Genomic DNA, 22868 nt, shown 5'->3' with positions numbered 1-22868 from the left:
GTAATTGTCACCATCCTTGTACAGGTCTCTTGTTGACGTGTGAAGGTTTTCTCTTGGAAATCCTGTGTTTCCAGGTATCAGGGGTGTGTGGCTGCTGCAGCCTTGGGGGACCTGGCCAAGCTGTTTTCCAAAGTGGTCACACCAAGTCTGCTCCCACCAGCAATCTTATTTCCCTATTCCTGGTCTGTGTCTCTGTTTCAGTTTTGAACGGTGGCTCGCTTTATAAGTACCTCTTCAGTTCTTCCCGGAGACCCTTCAGGCTTCTTAGCTCGGGGGCTTGGTTCCAATCTTGCTAAATAATTCCACAGATTATGGCCTTAGGGACACGTTTGCTTATTTCCTAGGTGTCTCTGAGCAAGGTTTTCCAACTAGCCAGGAATTCCCAGCTACGTTACCCTTTGGCCTGGACTTCCCCATCTCCCAGAATATTGGGAAGCTTCTTTGCCCTGGCTGGAGCCCTGGCCCTCCAGCGTTTTCTCTCCCAACTGCCTCTCAGCCTTATCAGAGGGAAGTGGGGGGAGTTTGGCTTGGCATGTTTTGGCCCTATATGGTGCCTACTTCCTTTTCTAAGAAATCAAAAACTCTTTTTCAAAATATTCTCCAGATCTTGTTATAAGGTTGTTTCACATCTAGGGCAGCCTCACCGCAGAGCATTCCAAAGATCAAGTTAAAAGGAGACTCCTAGTGAAGAAGGAATTAAGGCTTAAAATGTAGAGTTTCTCTTTGGGACAATGGAAAAGTTTTGGTAATGGATGGCAGTGATGGTGGCATAACCTTGTACAGGTAACAGCACTGTTAAAATGGGAAATTTTAGGTTGTAGATACGTTATTAGAACAGAAAAAATATTTTAAAACTGTGGAACTGCACAACACAGTGAGCTCCAAGTTAAACCATGGACTATAGTTAATAGTACAATTAGAAAAATGTGCTTTCATCAATTGTAACAAATATTCCGTACCAATGTAAGGTGCTAATAATAGGATGGTATATGAGAATTCTGTATTTCATGCATGACTGATCTGTAAACCCAGAACCTCTCTAATAAAAAATAAGTAAATGGCATAGAAACACCCCCCCAAGGAGAGACTCCAGTATAATAATTTGCATTTATTTAGCATTTTTCATCTTAATAGTTTCTTTAGAATCCATTCCCCCAAGATGTCAAGGTACTAACTTTAAGTCCTTATTGGAAATTTGCCTGAAGAATGGGCCAGTTCAGAGGAGCCGGTCCCGGAGGCCCTGTGCTGCTGAAACTGTGACTATCAGATGCTAAAACTAGAGGGGATGGGAAGGGGAAAAGGATATGATCACAAAGCATGTTTACAAGAGAAACAACAAAATACCCAATTCTTACTTCCTCCCTCCTCCCCTGGGAACAAAGTTGATTCCTCTCCTAGTTCCTGCACAGATGTGGGAATGTTTCTTGCTCTTTTTGGCAGCACTGGGCATAAAAGGGTGATGCACATTCCTGGTGGAAGCACTCTCTTCCATGGATTAGGGGATTTCAGGAAGGCTGACTTCCTTTTTCAAAAATAACATTTACTATTGTTTTTCTGATTATAAAAGTACTATATCCCCTTTATAGAAAATTTGGAAATTAGAGAAAAAGTGTATTAAAAAAATTAATATCAGCTGTAGTTTCACTGCCCAAAGACAGCCACATTTGTAGTTCATTTACGTTTGCACACAGACACACACACACAAACTACATGCCTGTAAACAGCGTGGCTTCCCTGCGCCTTTGGACCCCCGGATGGTTCTCCTTGCTCTGAAGGAGGCTTTGCACAGGCAGCAGGACCCCTCTAAAAATTCTTAACATGAAGCAAAGTCCTGTTGTCACGCTAAATTACCAAGCAGTATCAATCCAGAACTCAGGACGTTGGTTGTGTTTAATGTACTCAAAACTCTGAACTCATTCTCAGGTTGCATGTTTGCCCTGACTCAGCAGCCTGGTTTCTTAGAGGGCCAGGTGTGCGGCTTCTTCTCCAGCTGGGTGCTGTCTGAGGCCAGAGAGAGAGAGAGAGAGAGAGAGAGAGAGAGAGAGAGAGAGAGAGAGAGCTAGAAAGAGGTGAATTCGCGGCTTCACGCTTCAGGGGTCAGCCAGATGTTTAAAATGGACTCTCTTCTCCTGGGCACTTTGGTGGTTCTTCAGAGCCCCCCTTGGGAAAGTTCTAGTGTGCGCCCCTTGAATGAGTATTTTCGGGCTTACTTCCTGCAGAACCCCTGGGAATCAGCAGTCTTCCTCCTTGGCTGCCCAGGCTCAGCTGCCCGCCCCAGGCGCCTTGCTGCGGGATCCCAGCCCACCCATGCGTCAGCTCTTTCTTGTGGGTGGCAGCTCTGGCCCCTGGAAGAGACTCAGGCATTTGTGGCCTGGACAGACTATGGGTGTGTCGGTTCACTAAAGCTGCTGGCCAGCCCTGCTCACCCTGGCATGTTCAGCTCCTCCCCTGACTCCTGGCACCCTTTCCTTAGGCCCAGGTGAGGGGCCCCACCTCCGCAGGCCTATGCTTTCTCCAAAGAAACCCCCTCACATCACATTTGATATTATTTATGAATTCCAAAAGGGAGATATTGCTTATGCTTGTCAACTGGTCTGGTCCTCTGGGTGTGATAACCCTTTGGTTGTATTAGATTCAGCCGCGATGTCTAATTAAATCACGTTAAGATTAGGGCTTTGATTCAACCACATTGTTGGAGTGCAACTCAGCATTGAGTTCCTGCCCCTTGGGCTGATAAAACAGAGTTTCACATGGAAGTAGACACACAGAGAAGCAGATATGTGAGAAGAGAGGGAAAGCTCATTAGACAGGGCAGAGGCCCTTGAAAAGACATGAGCCTGATGGTCTACAGCTGACCTTGTGAAGAGACCAGAGCAGCTGAGCCCAGAAAGAAAAGAGCTCCAGGGAGAGAGAAGAGCCTTATGCCAGCCTAGAGCTGAGATCAGAAGGCAGACCCATGGGGCCTTAAGAGGAAGAGGAAGGCTGAACCCTTGCAGAGACCCGCAGCTGTCTTGCTTTAACACGTGGCCAATGACTTTCAGTGAGCAAGTAGCTCTTATGGTACCTTGAGTTGGACTCCAGGTTCTTGTGACAGTAAGGTTCCTCCTCAAATAAATACCCTTTATAAAGGCCAACAGAGTTCTGGTATTTTACATCAGCACTCCTTTGGCTGACTGAAACAAGCGGTTTTTAGAATTTTAACCAAATTTCATCTACCTTCCCTGGGATGCAAGTATTCTAGGGTCATGTCTCAGAGTTCACTTTGCTGTCAGTCTGTCATCTTCATTTCTTATGCTGTTGTAGAGATATGGATAGATGGAGGATGAGGGATGGATGGGAAGAAGGAAGGGAGGCAGGTAGGGAGGAAGGAAGGAAGATGGAAGATGACAGATGGACAAAGAGACAGCATGTACATAATGTAATTTTTAAAAAATATTCTATTTGTAATTTTTTATACTTTTATTGTATTTTTTAAAGACACATAGATCACAAAAAAATGTTACATTAAAAAATACAAGAGGTTCCCATTTACCCCACCCCCCACCCCCCAGCATGAAACCTGGAATTAGACTTCTTAGGTTATAACCCTGGAGAAGTTATTTAATCTTTTTGTGCTTCATTACTTCATCTATACATGATGATGTAACAACAGTTATATTAATATTAATATTAGTACCTACTTCATGAGGTGCTTTTAAGGAATTAATGGAAAAACCCATGTAAAGAGATGAGAACAGTTCCTGGTACAGAGGGCACACCCAAGAAATGTTACCATTTATGATTATCATGCCTATTTTCACTTAGAATATCATGGACATTTTCACATGAAAATATTTTTAAATGCATGTTGTATAATAGCTATAAAAATTTTTTGGATGTACCATAAAATTTTTTAAACATTTCCATTAGATTATTTATAATCTTCCTCTATTCTAAGTCACATAGATCCCCCATTTGTGTGGTATTTTCCTTAGTATAGATTCTTGGATAGAGCCTACAAAATTGCTTTCCACAACCAATTTTAACCAACTGTAGCTAATTCATACTCCTCACGCTAGTTCATGAAATTCTTACCCAAAGCCATAATATTCTTAACTGAGAAAATTTATTGGGTAAAAATTATATTGAGCTGTTTGAGTTTGCCTGTATGGATTACTTAGAGAAGATGGGGACTTTTATATGTGTTTTGGTCATGTGCAACTTGTGTGTGTACGTTTTGTCAGTGGAACATCTTTCTTATTGGGATTTTAGTGTTTTTCCTGTTGACTTGTGTAAATGCTCCGTATTAAGGATACCCATTTTGTACCTTTTATATTTCTTGCATATAATCATTCCAAGCTGTTTTTTAATATCTTATTTTATTTTTATTTTTTGAGATACCAGGGCCAGGGATTGAACCTGGGACCTTGTATTTGGGAAGGTGGCACCACTGAGCCACCTTGGCTCTCCTGAGTTGGTTTTTTTGTTTGTTTGCTTCTTTGTTTTTCATTTTTAGGAGGTACTAGGGACTGAATCTGGGACCTCCCATGTGGGATGCAGGCGCTTGAGACACATCTGCTCTCCAATCTTTTATTTTTAACTGTGGTGTACCTGATCATAAAATAAAATCACAGGATAATCCAAGGTTGGAATTACCCATTATAACAAAAATGAGCAGATTATTATGTTGTAAGACGGGCAGTTTATTTCTGCTTCTCCCTTTAAGACTCCAGATTATTCCCCCATAAAGCCTAGTGCATACTTTATAATAATTTCTTTAGGTACCTACTGTTTGCCTTTTGATTTCATTTTACCACTTGACATATAGAGAAGGGTTTAAGTGATTTTCTTAATTAAGAGGAAATGAACATGCCAGAATGTGTTGTTGAAAGTAGGAATTTCTGGCTTCTATTTCTTCTTTAGGATTCGGTGGGCTTTTCCTTCTATCTTCTGTCATGTTTCTTCTATATGCTTGGATGCTTCTTTCAACTGCACCTATCAATTTGCTTTCCTTGCTGCAACTTGGGCTGTGCACGTCCTACCTCCCTGCTCTTTGATTTTGCTTCCTCCACACCAGCGCTAGTGTCAGCTTCCTTGTCAGAAGAGGCAGGACACGGAGGCAGACAGCACCTCTTCAAGCCCTGCTCATTGGCAGTGAGTGGGGAAGGAAAGGGGAAGGAGGCTGCAACGTGAAGCGCAAGAGGACGCGGAACCATTAGGGAACGGATTGTAGAGAAAAAAACAGCAGAGAAATCATCACTTGCCAGCGCCCTGCTTTGTGCCTTGCTGACTGTGTCACCACTCTCCCGGATTTCCACTTGGCAACTGGCATGCCTTTGAGTTCCAATTCCTCTTCTAATTAGGAAACGGATGGGAACACCTATTTATTTACATGTAGTTGATGGTAAAATTTATCTCAGTGCTATCTAACAAAATGTACATCAAAAAGATAGCTGAGAGATGAGAAGTTGAATCAGAACTGGCTTTGTAATTGAATATCTTAATAGCATTTACTAACGAAACTTTTAAAATGAAAAAAATAAGTAGGCAAGTGAAAAATGAAAAGTGAAAATGACTATTACATTAGAAGATGAGGAAAATGGTAAAATTATGGCATATTCTTATGATGGACTATTATGCAGCAGTTAGTAATCCCATTTTCAGAAATGTTTAATGACAAGGGGAAATATTTATGGTTTAATGTTGAGTAAAGAAAGGGTACAAAACTGCAAACATGCTAGTGTGTGATCCCAATTATTGATATATGTATACATGTAGAATACATATATACACATGCATACACACACATGTATTGAGGCTTTGAAAGAAAGACTGGAAGGAATGACATTAAAGTTCACATGGCAGTGATTTCTGAGTGGTATGTTTTCGTTATACTTCTTAATTTTTTTCATATTTCCTTTACATACATTTTCTTCATAAACAGAAAAGAGGAAAGACAAATTCAAACATGTAAGAGAAAAAAATGGAAATTTTATTTCTAAATTTTCTAATTGTAACTTTAAATCTGGCTTATTTTTTTTCAGCTTGTGCACTTGGTTTTTCCTGATCTTGGCACCAGGAGGCTGGGTACGAGAGGAAGTGCCAGGTAGATTTTTATTTTTTGTTTTAAATGTTTAAAAACAAGCATTTGGAAAAATCACCAAATGGATGACGGAAATGCAAAACAAAACAAGCTATAAAGAACAACTCTTACCAAAGAGTTCCCGTAATTCAAATTAAATACTAGTGCCTGAAATAATTCAGGTGATGCTAGAACAAAATACTAGTCTCTATTTTCTTAGGTATCTTGTTAAAGTAGAAAGGTCACGATAAAATTTTTTGTTTCAACTCTTTAAATGTGTAGATATTTAAATGTCTAATTATTGAAATATTCAATAGTAACACATCAAATAATAGAATTTTACGCTTTCTAAGTATCCATCTAATTAGCATATTTGAATTATTTCTGGGCTACAGGGTACTGAGACTATTATTTTTAACCCAAAAGGCAATCCCAGTGTTATCAGCTGACTCGAGTCATAATTGCACTCAATTATCATTATTTGTTGTTGCTTATTTTAAATCAAGATGGGACAGTGGATGTGGCTCAAGCAGTTGAGTATCCATCTTCCACATAGGAAGTCCCAGTTTGGTTCTCAGTGCCTTATGAAAAAACAAAAACAAACAACAAGCAAAAAAGCCAAATCAGGGTAGCCGATGTGGCTCAGTGGTTGAGTGCCGGCTTCCCACATACGATGTCCCGGGTTCAATCCCTGGCCCCAAGTAACTCAAAATAAAATAAAATAGAATAAAATAAAATAAAGATGGGAAATCAATGACAAGGGGTTGAAGCCAAATTAGGAAATGATCCAGTCTCCCACAAAGGAAGACAGTGGAAGAGTTTGCCAGACTAAGCAGTGGGCAGTAATTAATTTGGTGAAATTCCAGTGTGCTGCAGGGAGCCTGGACCAGCTCTGCAGAGGACAGGCTTTCCTGGTTTTCTGAGAACCAGAGCCAGTTCTCAGAACACACTCAGAGGGAACAGCAGGGTCCCTCTGCTTCATTTTAAACAGAGGCTTTTCCTCTCGCATCTCTCTAAGCTTAGGGTGTCACAAGTTGGGAGAGTAGGGTGTTGTCCAGCCCATTTCAAGTCTGATAGGTATGAAGCAGCCCGAAGTTGCCTGCCTACCCTAATAGTGCTCGATGCACCTGCATGGCTTGGTAACATTTGGTAATAAATGGAACCAGTGAAAAGCTCAGGCGAGAACTCTCATTCATCGACCTGATCTGGGTCTTCCAACTGGACATAAAATATGGAGATAGGTGGACGTGATTTTTAAGACCTTTTTTTTTTTTATTTTCCAGGTATCATTACGATGGAATCTGTATCAAGAAAAGTTCTTTCTTCTATGCCCAATATTGCTACCTTCTGAGTGAAAAAAGGTATCGCAATTTACTGTCATTTGGGTATTTGGTCCTTGATCACACATCTGGTTAGTATTAAACTCTCCAGATTTAAGTTGTATGTATCTGACTTTCGGTTGCTCTGCCATTAAATCTGTCTTGAGGATGGCAGCACACATTACCACTACTCAGTACCCCTTTGCCCTGGCGGGAACTCAGCCTCTGGCATCATTATTGGTCAAAAAAATCCATTTCTGGTTTATTTCCTTGGATCCTTTTCATTCTGATGATCACCCCAGTTGCCAAAGTTGTTTTTCATTGAGTTTTCATTCTTCTCCTCTTTCCCGCACCATTTGACGCAAGTAGCCATTTGTTCGGGAAACCTTCTGTAGCCCTCAGGGCTATGCGTCATCCAGTTTCTTCCCCCTCCACTAAGGGCAATTTCCCACGATTCAGTCCTTGATCCCCAATGGTCCTCTTCTGACTGTCCCAAAGTCACCGCAGCCTGTTTGTGTTCCCCAGATGGCCTCCTGCGGGTGGCTCTGGAATCCTTATCACGGACCTGATCCCAGTCTCCCATAGACTCTCCTCCTGCTAGATATGGGACATTTCCATTTAGATGCCCCCACTGCTGATACAGGGAAGTCCACGTTTATAATCCTCCTCCACATTGTCTCTGTCTCTTGACTTGTTTCAGTCTGCGATATGGATAGATGGCCGTACCAAGAGTCACCTCAAAGGCATCCCAACTCCTCCCTCTCCCGGTGGCCAGAGGCAGCCGGCCACCTTTAAAGCCCTGAGGAGCCTTCCTTTCAAGTTTCTCTGGTTATTTTCTGTCAGCCCCTCTCATCTTACACTGAGGTCGTTTCCGTGGCTCCCAGAGGGTCCCCCTTTCCTCAGCCTCTCCACTCTCTAGTTCATCCTAAACGCAGCCAGCTTCCAGCCCCCTCCAATTCTGCATTTGTCTCTTTCCTGCTCAGAAACTCTCCTGGGCGAGGTGGAGAGAGGAGGGGTTTTGTGTAAGGTCGGCGGCCGATGGAGGCGTGCCTCGCATGGAGGGTGGTGGTGTCATTGAAACCGCCACAGGGTTGCTTATTTCTGTCCCCAGAGTTTAGTCCAGAAAAACCGAGTCGGCATTGAAATAGCTGTTGAAGAACTGAAAGCTTGGGTTTAAGAATAGATTAGTGCCCCATGGGACCTAAGCCCGCTCTCCCTCAGAGGCAGGGTGGGCATCCGCATCCCCAAAGCCTCAAGGTTGAGGGATGGACAAACCGAAGGGGGAAAGCAGCTGTGGACTAGAGTAGACTTCTTCTTCTTCTAGCAACGGAAGAGCTTGTACCATTGACATAAAGGCAGTGGCCAGCAGAGGTTCCGAGGGGACGGGGAGGGAAGAACAGGTACCACCTAGGGCATTTTTGGGACATTGGAGTTGTCCTGCATACACTGAAATGACAGGTACAGGCCTTTACACATTTTGTCAAAACTTATAAAATTGAGTGGTGCCAAGTGTAAACTAAAATGTCAATGATAGTCCTTGGCTAGTGCAATGCTTCCATATGTGTTCATCAGTTGTCACAAATGCACCACACTAATGAAGGATGTTGTTAATGTGGGAAAGTGGGGGGAGGAAGAGGGAGTGGGATATATGGGAATCCCCTATATTTCTGATCTAACATTTAATCTATAGCTTCCTTAAATTTAAAAAAAACAAAAAAAGATTAGGAAGGAGAGAGCAAAAGAGGAGGCAGATATGAAGGACCTCAGAAAGGCAGAGTCATCTGGATTTGGCAGTTGATTGAGTCAATGTCAACGGAAGGGCATGAAAATGACTCAGCCACCCTTGCCCCACGGAAACCACAAACTCAACCCAAGAAAGGCCATTTTGTTCTGCTCCAAACCGGCTCTTCCTCTTACATCTCTTATTCATCCCTGAGTCACAGAGGTGGGAAATTACACCAACAAAAACAGAGAACTTAGGAGAGGGAGTCCGTGGGATAGGAGACTTCTTATTTCTGTTATCATTAGAAGCTTCCTCGTCCAATGCATTCTCTCCCTCATCTACCTGTGCACCCCTGAAAGGCTGGTCCTCCATCCTGCATTTATCGGTTTGCCTCCCAGCACTAAGCTAGCAGTCAGTTTGGAAAGCCCTGCCTGCGTGAGGAAAGCAGCCAACTAGGCAGGCACCCAGCAGGTGTGAGAGGCCATTCCTGAGGACACTGGGATTCAGGTATCACAGGAGACAGGGGCTCGTCTTTGCAGGACTTGGAGTGTGGATAGACCTTATCATCAGCAAGGGAGAGGACAAGATAAGGACAAGGTGACATTGGCTTATTCGAGAGATAAGCCCAGCGGCCCACACTTTTTCACATATTCTGTGCTCAATAAATATTTAATAGTTAATAGATAACATTTATGTCTTAGCCGATAAAGAGATTTTTTTAGGCATCAAGATTTAAGGACACCTTCCTTTACCAATGTCACTTTTCCAGAAATACTGTGTATGTATTTTAGAAAGCAGAAATATGATCAGTGATACACTGTTGTTCATCATCTATGAAATATACTGATGAAATGTTGTCTATTATATGATATATTTTACTTAAGGACCTGGGCAATCAATTCCTCTTAAAAATTAGGTCGCAAAATAGAAAAGTTCATCTGTCTGGTTGTCAGGTAATGAAATTATAGACTCGCCTTTCATTTATCTGTTCGTTCATTCCCTAAGCCAGGCCCTGTTCTAGCTGCTGGTGATGCAGCTGACAGCAGGGTAAAAATACCTCTCCTCTGGTCATGGTTTAGTGGAGGGTGCGGACAATAAAAAAAGAACAAGACCAAGATGCCATGTGATCTGAAGATAATACAATGCAGTCAGGAAAGGGCTCCCAGAAAAGATGCCATTTGGGCAGAAAGGTGAACGGAGGAGCCAGCCAAGGGTTAAACTGGAAGGCAGACATTCCAACAGAGGAAAGCAAGTGCAAAGGGACTGAGGCAGGGACAGGTGCAGACAAGAGCAAGAAATCCTGAGTGTGGAGCTTGGCGAGTGAGCAAGAGAGCGGAGAAAGGAACCTGAAAACTCAGGCAGGGACCTTGTATGTGTTGGGAAGGGGGTGGGATTTCATTCTGAGTGGTGGAGGTTTCTGGAGAGCCTCATACTGGGATGGGGTGGTATGGGAAACAATCTGATCTACATTTTAAATGGAGATCCTTCTGGCTCCTCCACTGAGACTGGACTGTGAGGGCACAAGGGGGTGGCAGAGCGGGTAGGGAGATCACTTAGGGGCTCTGGCAGGAGCTCTGGCAGGGATGGCCCACTGAGATTTGATTTTTACTGAAATAAATCTAACTCTCCTAGACCAAGCAGCAGAATGCTGCATAATATTACATGTGGCTCTGCAACCAGACTGCCTGGCTCTGCCACTGGTAAGCTGTGTGGCCTTGCCACGCCTCAGTTTCCCCATCCATTAAATGAAGATAGCGATAGTACTACTCCCCTCCCGCCCCGAGGTACTGGGGACTGGGGGTTGAATCCCCAGTGGTGTGTGTGGGAAGCCAGCACAAAAGCCCTGAGTTGGTTTTTCATGTTTAACTTGTTTGTTCATTTAGGAGGCACCGGGAACCAAACCCAGGACCTCCCATGTGGGAAGCAGGAGCTCAACTGCTTGAGCCACATCATCTCCCAGTATCTCCTTTATAGGGCTATCGTAAGGATTAAATAGACTGATAGAAGGAAGATGCTTCAAACCGCATCTGGCTTATAATGAATATCCAGTAAGGCTTTAAGTATATTGCTCTAGGCTTTTAATGTATTTGGTATATCATACATGCATGAGTTGTTCTTTTTTTATGGTATTATGTCCATGATTTTTATTTCAATACTTTTCACTTCTATCATTTCCATCTGGTTCTTTGTATTACTACTCTTTCTTTGCTGAGATTTTCTATATTTTCATTTGTTTAAGTGAATTTGCAATACATGTTGAAGCATTTTTATGATAGCTGCTTTAAAATTCTTGGCAGATAATTCCAGTGTCTGCTTCATCTCAGTACTGGGGTCAGTTGATTGACTTCTTTCATTGAGATGGTGATTTTCCTGGTTCTCGGTAGGCTGGGTAATTTTCTATTGTGCTGCTCGTTACGTGAGGAGACCCTCAGCCTGTTAAATCCTCTCTGTCAGCAAGCACCTGCCTTGTTTAGGCTTAGCACGGAGCTTCTGGCCTGCTTTGGGGGCTGCGGTCCCAAGGACGGATGAGTTTTCCCAGCCTCACATGCGCTTCCGGTCTGCTACATTCTCTGCACCACGAGGACTTCCACACAGTCCCTACTGGGGCTGTCTCCAGGGGCAGATGGTGCTTCCCTGAGTCACCTGGGTCCCCGGCCACCCGGTGTGGGGCAGCAGGGCGGGAGTTGTGGGCCTGGGTCTGCCACGCCATTGGGTGGCAGGCAGGGAGTCTCTGCAGACCAGTCAGTAGGAAGCCGGGGGCCTCGCCCCTGCCCGTGCCCACGCGGGAAGTGGGGTGCGGCCCCCACTAGGCCTCCGTGGCCCTTCCTTCCCTGGGGCCCCTGGCTAGAGAGCACAGGTGATGATTTTTATTATTATTTGTCTACGTCTGTTGATGGTTCTGCAGTGTGTGTCTCTCCAGTCCCAAGTCTGGGTGTACATGAGAGAGAAAAAGCAAACCCGGGGAGCTCACTGCGTAGTCGCTGTCGCGCCCTGCAGCCCCGGCCATGCGCCTCTTCCAGCTTCCCGAGCCCTTCTACCATCAGGGTGGAAGGAGCTCCAGGGTGGGTCGTTGTATTTAGAGGGGGGAGGGAAGAGCGAGTCTACACCAGCTTATTCCCCGTACACGATTTTTAACACAAGCTACTCCAGATACTTTTTGAAAGCAGTGAATACATTATAAATAAATACCAAAGATGAGTGGAACGTTTAAGTATATAAGTGTGCTTAATGAGTTGAAATATGATGGTGGGGACTTCCAGACAGGACAAGAGGGTGTAGGCCTATTTCTCCCCGCCCCCTCCCAGCTAAGCACAGCTATCAGTCCTGGGGATGGTGCAAGAGAGACCAAAGGAGGACCTGGAAGGGTGGTGGGAAGGGAGCGAGTGGGATTGGAACCCAGGACTGGAGGAGCAGCACAGTGGCAGGGCAGCTCGCATCCCCCAGCCCGAGAAGGCCCCTCTAGCAGTTCGAAATGGTTACGAATTCCAAAAATAGATATTGGATTATGTTTGTGATCTGGTCTCTACCCGGGCGTGATTGAGTTATGATTAGGGCTTTAATTGGGCCATGTCATTAGGGCGTTGAGTCTTCTGCCCTTGTTGGGTGGGGACTCACAGGTAAAAGGCATGGCAAAGAACAGAGTTGAGGGGTTTTGATGTTGGAGTTTTGATGTTGGAGTTTGATGCTGAAGCCTTAAGCTGGAGTCCCGGGAAGTAAGCTCACAGAGGAAAGAGAAGCAAGGTCCAGGAAGAGAGGACCTGAGCCTGGAGAAGAACACAGAGGAATAGAGATGGCTCCTTAGACATTACAGAAGCTCTGGGGAGAGAGACAGAGCCATTTGCTTGATAGTCTACAGCTGACCTTGTAGAGAAACTAGAGGACTTGAGCCCACAGAGAAGCAGGACCTGGGAAGAGAGGAACCCAGGAAGCCTGAACCCCAGCAGCCATCGGCAGCCATCTTGCTCTAACATGTGAAAATAGACTTTGGTGAGGGAAGTAACTGATGCTTCATGGCCTGGTATCTGTAAGCTCCTGCCCCAAATAAATACCCTTTATAAAAACCAACCGGTTTCTGGTGTTTTGCATCAGCACCCCTTTGGCTGATTAATACGGCCCCCAGGCCAAGTGATCCCCGCCCTAACCCAGCAAGAGGCAGCCCAGGAGCTCATTCCTCCCCCAGGTCCAACGGGGTCCCTCTGACAAAGGCAAGGCAAATCCGTAGGAAGTCCTGCCAAAAATAAATGGCAGGGGGAGCCTCCCCTTCCTTGCTGGGCCCAAGACTGCTCTTTTGTGCCTCAAGATGCGAGGAGGATGCGCCGACCCAGCGAGAGAGAGCCCGCTGTAGTGGCAGCCGGTTAGGGAAGCCTCTTTAACTCCCGACCCAGAGCCCGCTGGGGGCGCCAGGAGCGAGCCCCTCGCACCCTGAGGACAGCCCCTGCCAGGCTGGGGACAGCACCCCCACCCACTCAGCTCGCCCCAGCCAAGACCGGGAGGAGAACCGGCGGCACAAGTGAACCCAACGACCAAAGCGTCCCCACAAAGGCTGTGAAAACGAAACTTCTGAACACTAAAGCCAAAAAAAGGTATCGTGAAATCAGCCCGAGAAACGACATATTGTCTGTCAGTAATATCGGTTCAAAGGTCAGCAGATTTGTCCTCTGAAGCTGCGGAGGCCAGAGGGCAGCCGCACGGCATTTTTCAGGAGCTGAGAGGAAAGAACCGTCAACCATGAACTCTATGTCCAGTGAAAGGGCCTTTCAGGGATGAAGCGGCCACACACGCTCAAAGGAAAACTAAAAGAATTTGCCACGAGCAGCCCTATCCTTTTAGACTGGCTGAAAGTTCTTCAAAAGGAAAGGAAATGCTAAAAGAAGGAATCTCGGAGCATCAGGAGAGGAGAAGAAACAAGAGGAAGAGCAGAAGTGTGGGTTAATTCTATAGACTGTCCTTTGCCTAATGAGTTTTATAAATCATGTTTGATAATTGAAACAAAAATCATCTGATACTCTATAGACAATGAGATTTAAAAGTGGAGAAAGTACAGGGCTCTAAAGGGCACCGAGGTGCCCGCACCTCACTAGAGGTGGTAGAATGTTGACCCCTGTAGCCTGTGATAAAGCGCATGTGTGTATTGTACTACTCAGAGCAACCACTATGAAAACTGCACAAGGAGATAGACGCACATGAAATCAAGAGGGAATCCCAAACATTTCAAATAACTCTCAGGAAGGTAAGAAAAGAGAAACAGAGGAACAAGAACCAAAAGGAACAAACAGAAAACATACTAAAATGGCATACTTAAGTGCTAACATAGCAATAACTGTCTAAAGTGTAAATTATCAAAGTTCACCCATCAAAAGACAGAGATCGGCACAGAAGATAAAAATAAAATGAAATAAAATATAAAAAAACAACCATGACCCAACTATATGCCATTGACAAAAAGTTCATTTCAGGTAGATTGAAAGTAAAAAAAGGAGAAAGATGTACTATGCAAATAATTAAAAAAAAAAACAAAACAGCAGAAGTAGGTATGATAATAGCTAAAAAGTAGACTTCAGAGCAAAGAAAATTACTAGAGAAAAGAAGGCACATTATATGATAATAACAGAATCAATCCACCAGGAAGACAGAAGGATCCCACATGCATGCATGCTAAATAACCAAGCCTTGGTTTCCTTTGCCCAAATAAGACTGTAGCCATATTTCGATGAGTTGGGGTTGTTCTAGCAAATTGCACTACTGGCCATCAGTGTTTGGGGAAGCCCCAAGACCAACCCAGCATTTGGAGATTCTGTAGAGGAATTCATGGGACTCAGCACATTGGACTCTTGGCTGAGATATATTGCAGCGACGTAGTTGGGAATCCATGGGCAATCATAAGGAAAAAGAGGCGGGGTCTGGAGGGATCACAGGCAGGTGTCCTTATGCTCCCTCCCTCCTGGGAGGGGTCCCACGGAGCACATTGTTTCCAACAAAAATTTTCACGCATGTCATGTTTCTGCCTGGAGAATTCCCATTAGAAATTTGGGGCCCAAGACTTTTATTGGGACTGATCACAGAGGTGCTCTTTGCCTAGACTGTACCAAAATCGCAGACCTCCAGAAGTAAGAGCTGCCCAGCATAAACTTACTGTTGCCAAAGGCTCTAGGTCCAGTGAACCACCTTATCAGTGAAGTGCTACCTGGGAACCCTCATTGAGCCAAGTTCCCAGGTGCCAGCCAAGGCCAGCTCAAGGAGGCAGGCCCTTCTAAGGAAAGCAGTCCCAGGACTGCTGTGTTCATCTCTTTTCTGCACAGCTGTACAACCCTGGGGAATACACTAAAAAACCCAAAATGACAAAAAATAAATAAATGACACAAAAACATCACTGAATTGTACTCTTTAAATGGGCGAATTATATGATATGTGTATTATACATCAATGAGGTCCTTAAAAAGAAATCTCAGCAAGGATTTTTGTAGACATAGGCAAGTTTATTCTAAAAGTGATATGGAAATTGCAGTCCCAAGAATAGCTCAAACAATGTTGGTAAAGAAGAATAAAATGGGAGGAATGACTCTGCCCGATACGAAGGCATGCTCTGTGGCTCCAGAAAGCAGCATGGTGTGGTTCTGCTGGAGGGATAGACACACTGATATTGGAGTAGAGTAAAGAATCCAGAAGTAGACTGCACAAGTATACCCAACTGAGTTTGAACCAAGAGGCAGAAGTAAGTCCATGGAGGAAGGGTATTCTTTTTCAACAAATTATGTTGGAGCAATTGGACATCTAGAGGCAAATATAATCAACCACAACCTAAACCTCACACCTTATACAACCTTCAGCTCAAAACAGGTCATAGACTTAAATATTAAACTTAAAAAATAGGAAATGCTTTTCACAAAAATGGCGCCAAAAGTGAAGAAGGAACCCCTTGCCCCTTCCAAAACTGAAGCCAAAGCAAAAGCTTTGAAAGCCAAGAAGGTAGGACTGAAAGGCATCCACAGCCACAGGAAAAAAGAAGATCCGCACGTCACCCACCTTACGGCGGCCTGAGACGCTGCATCTCAGGAGACAGTGCAAATATCCTCAGAAAAGCATGCCCAGGAGAAACGCGGTTGACCGCTGCGCCATCATCAAGTTCCCCTGACCACTGAGTCGGCCATGAAGAAGACAGAAGACAACGCACTGTGTTCATTGTGGCTGTCAGGGCCACAAGCACCAGATCAAACAGGCTTGAAGAAGCTCCATGACCTTGAGGTGGCCAAGGTCAGCACCCTGATCAGGCCTGATGGAGAGAAGGCGGCACATGTTCGACTGGCTCCTGGCTCCGATGCTTTGGATGTTGTCAACAAAATTGGAATCATCTAAATGAGTCCAGCTGGCTCATGCTAAATATAAGCTTTTTGACCATTAAAAAAAGGAGAATGTCTTCACAATCTATGGCTAAGCAAAAAATTTCTTGGACTTGACTTCCAAGGCACAATCCATAAAAGGAAAGCTACACTCTTGAGTGTTTATCACAGAGTAATGGAAATTGATATCCACTCAAACACCTGCACTTGAGTGTTTGTAGCAGCTTTAGTTGGAACAGTCAAAAACTGGATTCAGCCCTGATATCCTTCAACAGGTAAAGGGCCCAGTAAACCATGGTCCATCCCTGGCATGGAATACTACTCAACAATGAAAAGGGCAAACTATCAATGCATGCAACAGCCTGGGTGACTCTCCAGGGAGAATGCTCAGTGAGAAGAATCAGAGCCGAGAAGCCTACCTCTGGATAATTCCATTTATATGACATTTTGAAATAACAAAATTTTTGAAATAGAGGCCAGATTCGTGGTTGCCAGGGATGAGGGACCTGGGGGTTTTAGGACAGGAGGTGGGTGTGGTTATGAAAGGGCTTAATTGAAGGGGTCCTTATGCCATTGGAATGGATTCAACATCTTGGCTGTAGGGGTAGATACACAGACCTACGCAGGTGGTAAAATTGTGTAGAACGTAATACACAGACACACACTCACAAATGAGTTGCCATCAGACAGGAAATATTGAATCAGGTCAGTGGGTTGTAGCAGTGTCGGTATCTCGGTTGTGATATTCTACTTCAGTTTTGCACAGTGTTGCTGCTAGGGGAGAGCTGCGCAGAGTGTAGGAGGGATCTCTCCAAGTTCTTTCTTACAACTGCAGGTAAATCTACCATCATCTCAAGAAATTTTTCATTTAAAAATAATAAATCACGTGTACTCCTGCAAGCCAGAAAAAAATAAAAGATACCACGAAGCATCCCTTTCATCTCCCACTGTCCTGTTATCATAGTTTTCCATGCCCACGTCCATCCCCTCAAAGTCAGAGTCCCAAGTTATCCTTTCTTTCACAGCACTCTCCTGACACTTTCATTTGCGTTCAAGTTGACCTGGGCGCACTGTTGTTCTTCCGCTGGAGACACACGCATTGTCGGATGGTCTGTCCCTATCGGGAGGGAGAGGGATTCACGAACACAAGGAGGCAAGTTTGCCGAAGGCCAGGCGAGCCGCACACCTGGAAGTAATCTGGGCAGCCCAGTGGGTGAGCAGCTGCAGCTGCTTAGAGAGCATTTTTACAAGTGGTTTTTAAAAGCAGGAGTTCTCTTGGGTTTAAAACCCAGAGGTGACGCCCCAGCCCCACTCACCCAGCAGACCCATAGATGAGTATTTTTTAGTTCCCTGAAGTGGAATACCTCCATGAAGAGGGCATTTTAGTACATGGCAAGGCAATGGGGGCCCCAAGGAACAAAAACTCCCCTACTGATATTTAAGGCGGGATTAGGAGTCTGAGTTTTTGGTTTGTAAAAAGAGTGTGTCTTGCTCAGAGCCTCGCCGTGGGACACTCTGAGTCCTCAGCTGTGCCCAGGCTGTTCAGGAGCATCTTGTCTTTTTTCTTTTTTGACCTTGTGTTACATAAAGAAATGGAAACACCAATGAAAACCTCAGTATAGAGACGTGGCCAAGAACCAGGCACGGGGAGATTTTGCTTCCCCATCGCCCCATCACCAAGTACTTCAAAGAAGTATATAGGCCAATGAAAAGAAAGTCTCAAAAGAAGTCCCTCGCTCCTCCTCATTTCTCCCATCTTGCCACTGCCAAAGCCCACCAGTTAAGGAATGCCGATGCCCAAGGAGTCTGGGAAACTGGGATCCCAGTCCCTCCCTGGGGTGCTAGGGCAGGGCGGGTGCTCGCTGAGGCTGCCGGAGGGGCCCAGGGGACAGCAGCACAGAGGGCTCACCGGCGTGGACACCTGGCGAGGGGACTGAGAGTGGATCTGGGGGTGCTGCCTCCTGCTGCATCTAGAAAGTTCCTTTTTCCTGGGGTGGGGCGGGGCGTTGCAGTGAGTCTCCCTAAAAACTGCTGAGGCAGCGTTATGCTCTGAACTGAGAGACCAAAGTTTGCTTTTTAAAACAAAAGCACAGCTTGAGGCTATTTTGTTTTTTAAAGAAAATTACTCTAAATGTGCCATGGGTGCCATATGAAAAAGTCCAGACCATTTTCCCTCCCCACTCCCCTCTCAAGGGTAGCATCGTTTTATAGGGATTGGTGCTCCCAGGTTCTGGTCCAGTTCAGCTGCAGCCAGACTGAGGCTAGACCTGGGCATAACTGCTGAAGGAGGAACTCACTGGAGAAGTGAAGCCAAGTATAAAATACTTTATCACCGCCTGGGATGGGGCCGGGGGAGGAGGCATGTCGTGTGTGTGTGTGTGTGTGTGTGTGTGTGCGCGCGATCACATCAAGAGAAATTTCTCTGCTTGACCATCTTTATTCTCTGCCTCTTAGGCAAAATCCCTGGTTATCACATATCAAAGAAAATCTTTTGTCATCTTCCAATAGATTCGCTCCCACTCCACCCAAAGTCAATGCTGAAATCAGTTGTACAGTCTTAGGTTTCTCTTCAGGATACCTGGAAACAAACCCTTGCCCTCAGCTCGCCCCTAACACACAGGAAACTTTTCCAACTTAGCGTGTTAAAGGCCTCTAAAAAGCTTCTAGAATCGTGCCTTCCCCACTCCTCGCCTTTGTTCTCCCATTCCTTTGTTCTCTTGCCAGCCCTGGAGCTCGGGCAGCCTCGGCGGGTCCAGGGCCCGCAGCTGCCTGGTTTGTGCCGACAAAGCAGAACACGCCAAGTTCATCTTTCCGGCTGCACCACCCTCGAGGAAAGCGAGCTGAAGGGGAGCCGTTGGCCGGCCATTGCGGGCGCCACAAACCTGGGGATGTCACAGAGGTCATGGTGCCTGCAGAGGGAGGGGCTTCGAGCAGGGGCCAGGACCCCTGCCAGGGCCTGGACAGCCCCAGGGAGCCCAACTCTGAGGTTCTAATGAGGTGACCAAGTTGCAACCTGATTTTTGGCCCTGTCCACCCTATGGTTTTCAGGGCTGGTTAGAACTTGTTAAGGTTGAAAAACATGCGCTGCCTGGTTATTGTAGAGCAGCTTAAAAAACATGTATGTGGAAAATTAAGCCCTAGATTGCACCGTGCTTGGGAAAGGTTTTAAAGGCAGGCACCGAGCCTAAGCCCCCTATGTGGGGAGCGATATCATTTGATACAGTATCCCTAATTTGCTGGCACCGGCAGAGAGATGCCCATTCCAATGCACAGAGTTACTTGCTGGCTGCCCGTGAAGCTTGACTTCCAGCTGGAAGTTGCTGGGTTTTGCTTCAAGAGGATGATCATGAATGACACACTTTTGACCCTTCCAAAGATGTCCCCCGGGTCATCAATTTGCAATCACTTGGTTCCTCCGGTCCAGGCTACACAAGGTCAGGGTCAGTGCAGTGCCCTAAGAGCAGCTGCCCTCACTGCAGAAACGACCAGAAACTCAGCACACGAGGTCGAATAAGATGGTTCTGTCTGCTCTAAATTGATAAAAAAAAAAAAAAAGGTTTATTTTGTGCTTCTCGTGAACATTGTTTTTTGTTTCTCACACATGTATGTATCTTACAAGACAGATTAGTAGAGCAGGTAAGAAAGCTGGAGCTCTGAAGTCAAAGCTGGGTTTTCCCATCTGAAATATGGGATAATAATTCATTATCAACCACCTACCTAAAGGGTTGTTGGGAGAATTGGGATAAAACAAGGAAAGCACATAGCAATGAATAAGTGGTCAATGTTTATTAGTGGTTAGTATTATTAGTATAATCAAAAGGTATTAAATAGAGCTTTTATGCAACAATAATGACACGTGTCCTTATATAAATACATACGTATGTTTACTATTTTCACTTATATATAAAAATATTCATCAAGTTATGCGTATCTTTTCCCCATCAAAACCAAAATAATTATTTCATCTGCTTTGAGGAAGAACTGAAATTAGATCCTTTAGTGCCTGGAAGATGAAGCACCTCTGCCCTGAAATCTGGCGTGAAACAAGTATAGGACACGAATTAGATTTTATTACATTTTTATCCTCTTACCTTTGTAATTGCTTCAAGTTGTTTCACTGCGGTTAGATTTGCGAGGGCAAATTACGATGCCAAAATGATGTAAATGAAAGTCTGGGTTAATGACAAATGATGTCAAAACCTGAGAATGTGGATGCAAATTGTAGTTAGACTGAAAAGGGAGCTAAATGCAAAAGAAAATAAAAACGGGGGTAAACACCACACATATTAAGCTAACCATTCTATCAGATGGATGTTATGGGGGAAAAATGATGAGTCGTGTGCCCTATAGCCATGCCTCGGTTCTCTTTGCACTGTACTCTTCTTTAGCCAAATTGATCATAAAAACTAATTCAAGCGAAACGTGGTTCTCATGCACTGTCTCCATAGCACCAAGTGGAGTGGAAAGCTTGCAGGTACCGGAGGAGATGGGGCCTCCCTGCCCTCCGCCCCCATGAAAGCAGCTTGTAAGCCTGGAGGGACTCTGGGCCCACGTGCGAGCAAAGGTTCTAGGTTCCTTGTGCTGCAGAGGATCTGGGGGCCAGCAAATCCCATCCGCTGCTTTGACAGGCTAGATAGGCCCCACCTGCTGGGCGTCGTGGAGCAGGAGCTGGGAGGTGGCCACCAGGGAGCCCGAATGGTTTCGCGGCGGGGGCAGATGCCCTCTGCAGTCCTCGCCGCGGGCGTTAGCCCTTTTCTCCGATGTCGGGATCGGAGCATCTCCGGGCTCAGAGAGCAGGTGGGGGTCTGAGACCTCCATTTGGCCTGGAAGTCCTTCTTCCCAGCAAGGCCAGCCCTGGCTGCTTTGTGTGGTTTGATTTGAGCCCCATTTTAGCGGCGACGGTGCCTTTGGCCACCATCTAATAAATGTCCCAAAGGTCTGAATCGCACATGGGAAGTGGCTCAGCCCTGGCTGGGCTCTGGCAGATTCTTCCTGGCTCCATCACCCCAAGTCGAGCTCTGGCCTCGCCCCGCTGGCACCTTCCACTGGAGGAGACAAGCCCAGAGCAGGGGAGAGGGCGCCCTGGAAGGAGACCCTGCCCACCACGGCCTCCCTCCCAGCCCCAGACCTGCCTACCTGCAGAGTTCAAGTGCAGCCCAAGTTCGCTCCGTCCGCATCTGCCCAATCCACTGCGGCCCTTAGAGGGGCTCTCCCAGGGTCCCCCAGCTCGTGGAGAGCCTGGTGCCCCCACTGCACTTCTCTGTTTCCCTGCCTCTAGCCTGACTTTTAATTTTGCCTCCTCTAACTCATGCATATTTTTATTTATCTTTGTTTGCATGGGCCCTCTGAGACTAGATAATTTTTAGAAAGAAATAGATAGGTCCCATCACTTTGACATGCTGGCCTGGGTTGTGAGCGGCCGACTTCAAGTAGGGCTTTCCCAGGGGCTGTGAGAGGCACCCCCGCCACCTGAGCGGGCAAGCTGGCATGGTCTGGCCGCGCAGAGAGAGTATTTTATTTTTTTCACTTATGCCTCCTCCTCTCCACAAGATTGAAACATTTTCTCTCATCACACTACTGTTGTTCCAATGCATACCGCGCCCCCAATTAAATGCTAAAAAATAACATAGCTGCCCCCATTTGCGTTCATGCAACAGGCCCCTCAGCGCGGTGAGTTCCCGCTCAGGCTCCCTGAGACTGAGAAGGAGAGCAGGGGCCCCTCACGGCTGTGAGGGGAACGCTTGTTCTGCATTGGATAGGTGCCTCAAACTTGGGCCGTTCATTTAAAACCTGAAACTCGTGCTTTATACAGTTGAGTGGCTCCAAAGCTACCAGAGTCTGGGGAGAGGGTGAGTGATAAGGTGGAGGCTCTTGGTTGTCATTCCTTGAAATCCAAAACCAGGCCTTCAGGCTTCCCGCTTCCTGTTTCTGAGTATGCGTGGAAGTGTCCTTTGAGGATCGCTGGCCGCAGGGAAAGTGCTGTCCAAGGGTGGCATTGTGGTAGGATCAACCAGGCCGTGCTAACTAATCCGGCACAAAGCTCTCCTGGGCTTTCTGAGCTGCCAGGTTACAGGCATGGAGAGAGTAGTTCAACACGTTCCCATAACACCCTGTACTTCAGGAGTCATAACCCTCACCAAAGTCTTTGAAATCATTTGTGTCGCATCTTTCCTGTAGGCTATAACCTCCATGAGGACAGCTATGTCAGCCAGGGCTTAGCACAATGTCTGACCTATAGTAGGTAATAAATATCTGATGAAGGAGTAGGAAATGGATGGATGGATGGATGGCTAGATCTTAGGACATTCATACCATGCTCTTGTATTTATTTTCCAAAGAAAACATATTAGGAATAGCATATTAACATGATGTGGAATTGTAGGGAAATTATTCTCCTTCCTATTTAGTTGGGGCAATTCTCACCGTGA

At 45.6% G+C, this 22868-nt stretch overlaps 1 protein-coding gene across 2 annotated transcripts in view; it reads left to right on the top strand.

The window, feature by feature from the left end:
• The window catches only part of RFX8 (regulatory factor X8), a 60017-nt gene that overhangs the window by 9309 nt on the left and 27840 nt on the right, over positions 1-22868 (top strand). For both annotated transcript variants that reach the window (XM_058278205.2, XM_012530351.4), the window contains exons 3-4: positions 6024-6085; positions 7345-7422. In XM_058278205.2, the coding sequence (XP_058134188.1) occupies positions 6024-6085; positions 7345-7422 (140 nt within the window). The remainder of the gene's footprint in view (positions 1-6023; positions 6086-7344; positions 7423-22868) is intronic.

This window comes from Dasypus novemcinctus, chromosome 17 (assembly GCF_030445035.2).
Source record: "Dasypus novemcinctus isolate mDasNov1 chromosome 17, mDasNov1.1.hap2, whole genome shotgun sequence".
Taxonomy (NCBI): Eukaryota; Metazoa; Chordata; class Mammalia; order Cingulata; family Dasypodidae; genus Dasypus; species Dasypus novemcinctus.
The sequence above is the reverse complement of the archived record's forward strand: the minus strand, read 5'-3'. Positions and strand labels throughout refer to the sequence as shown.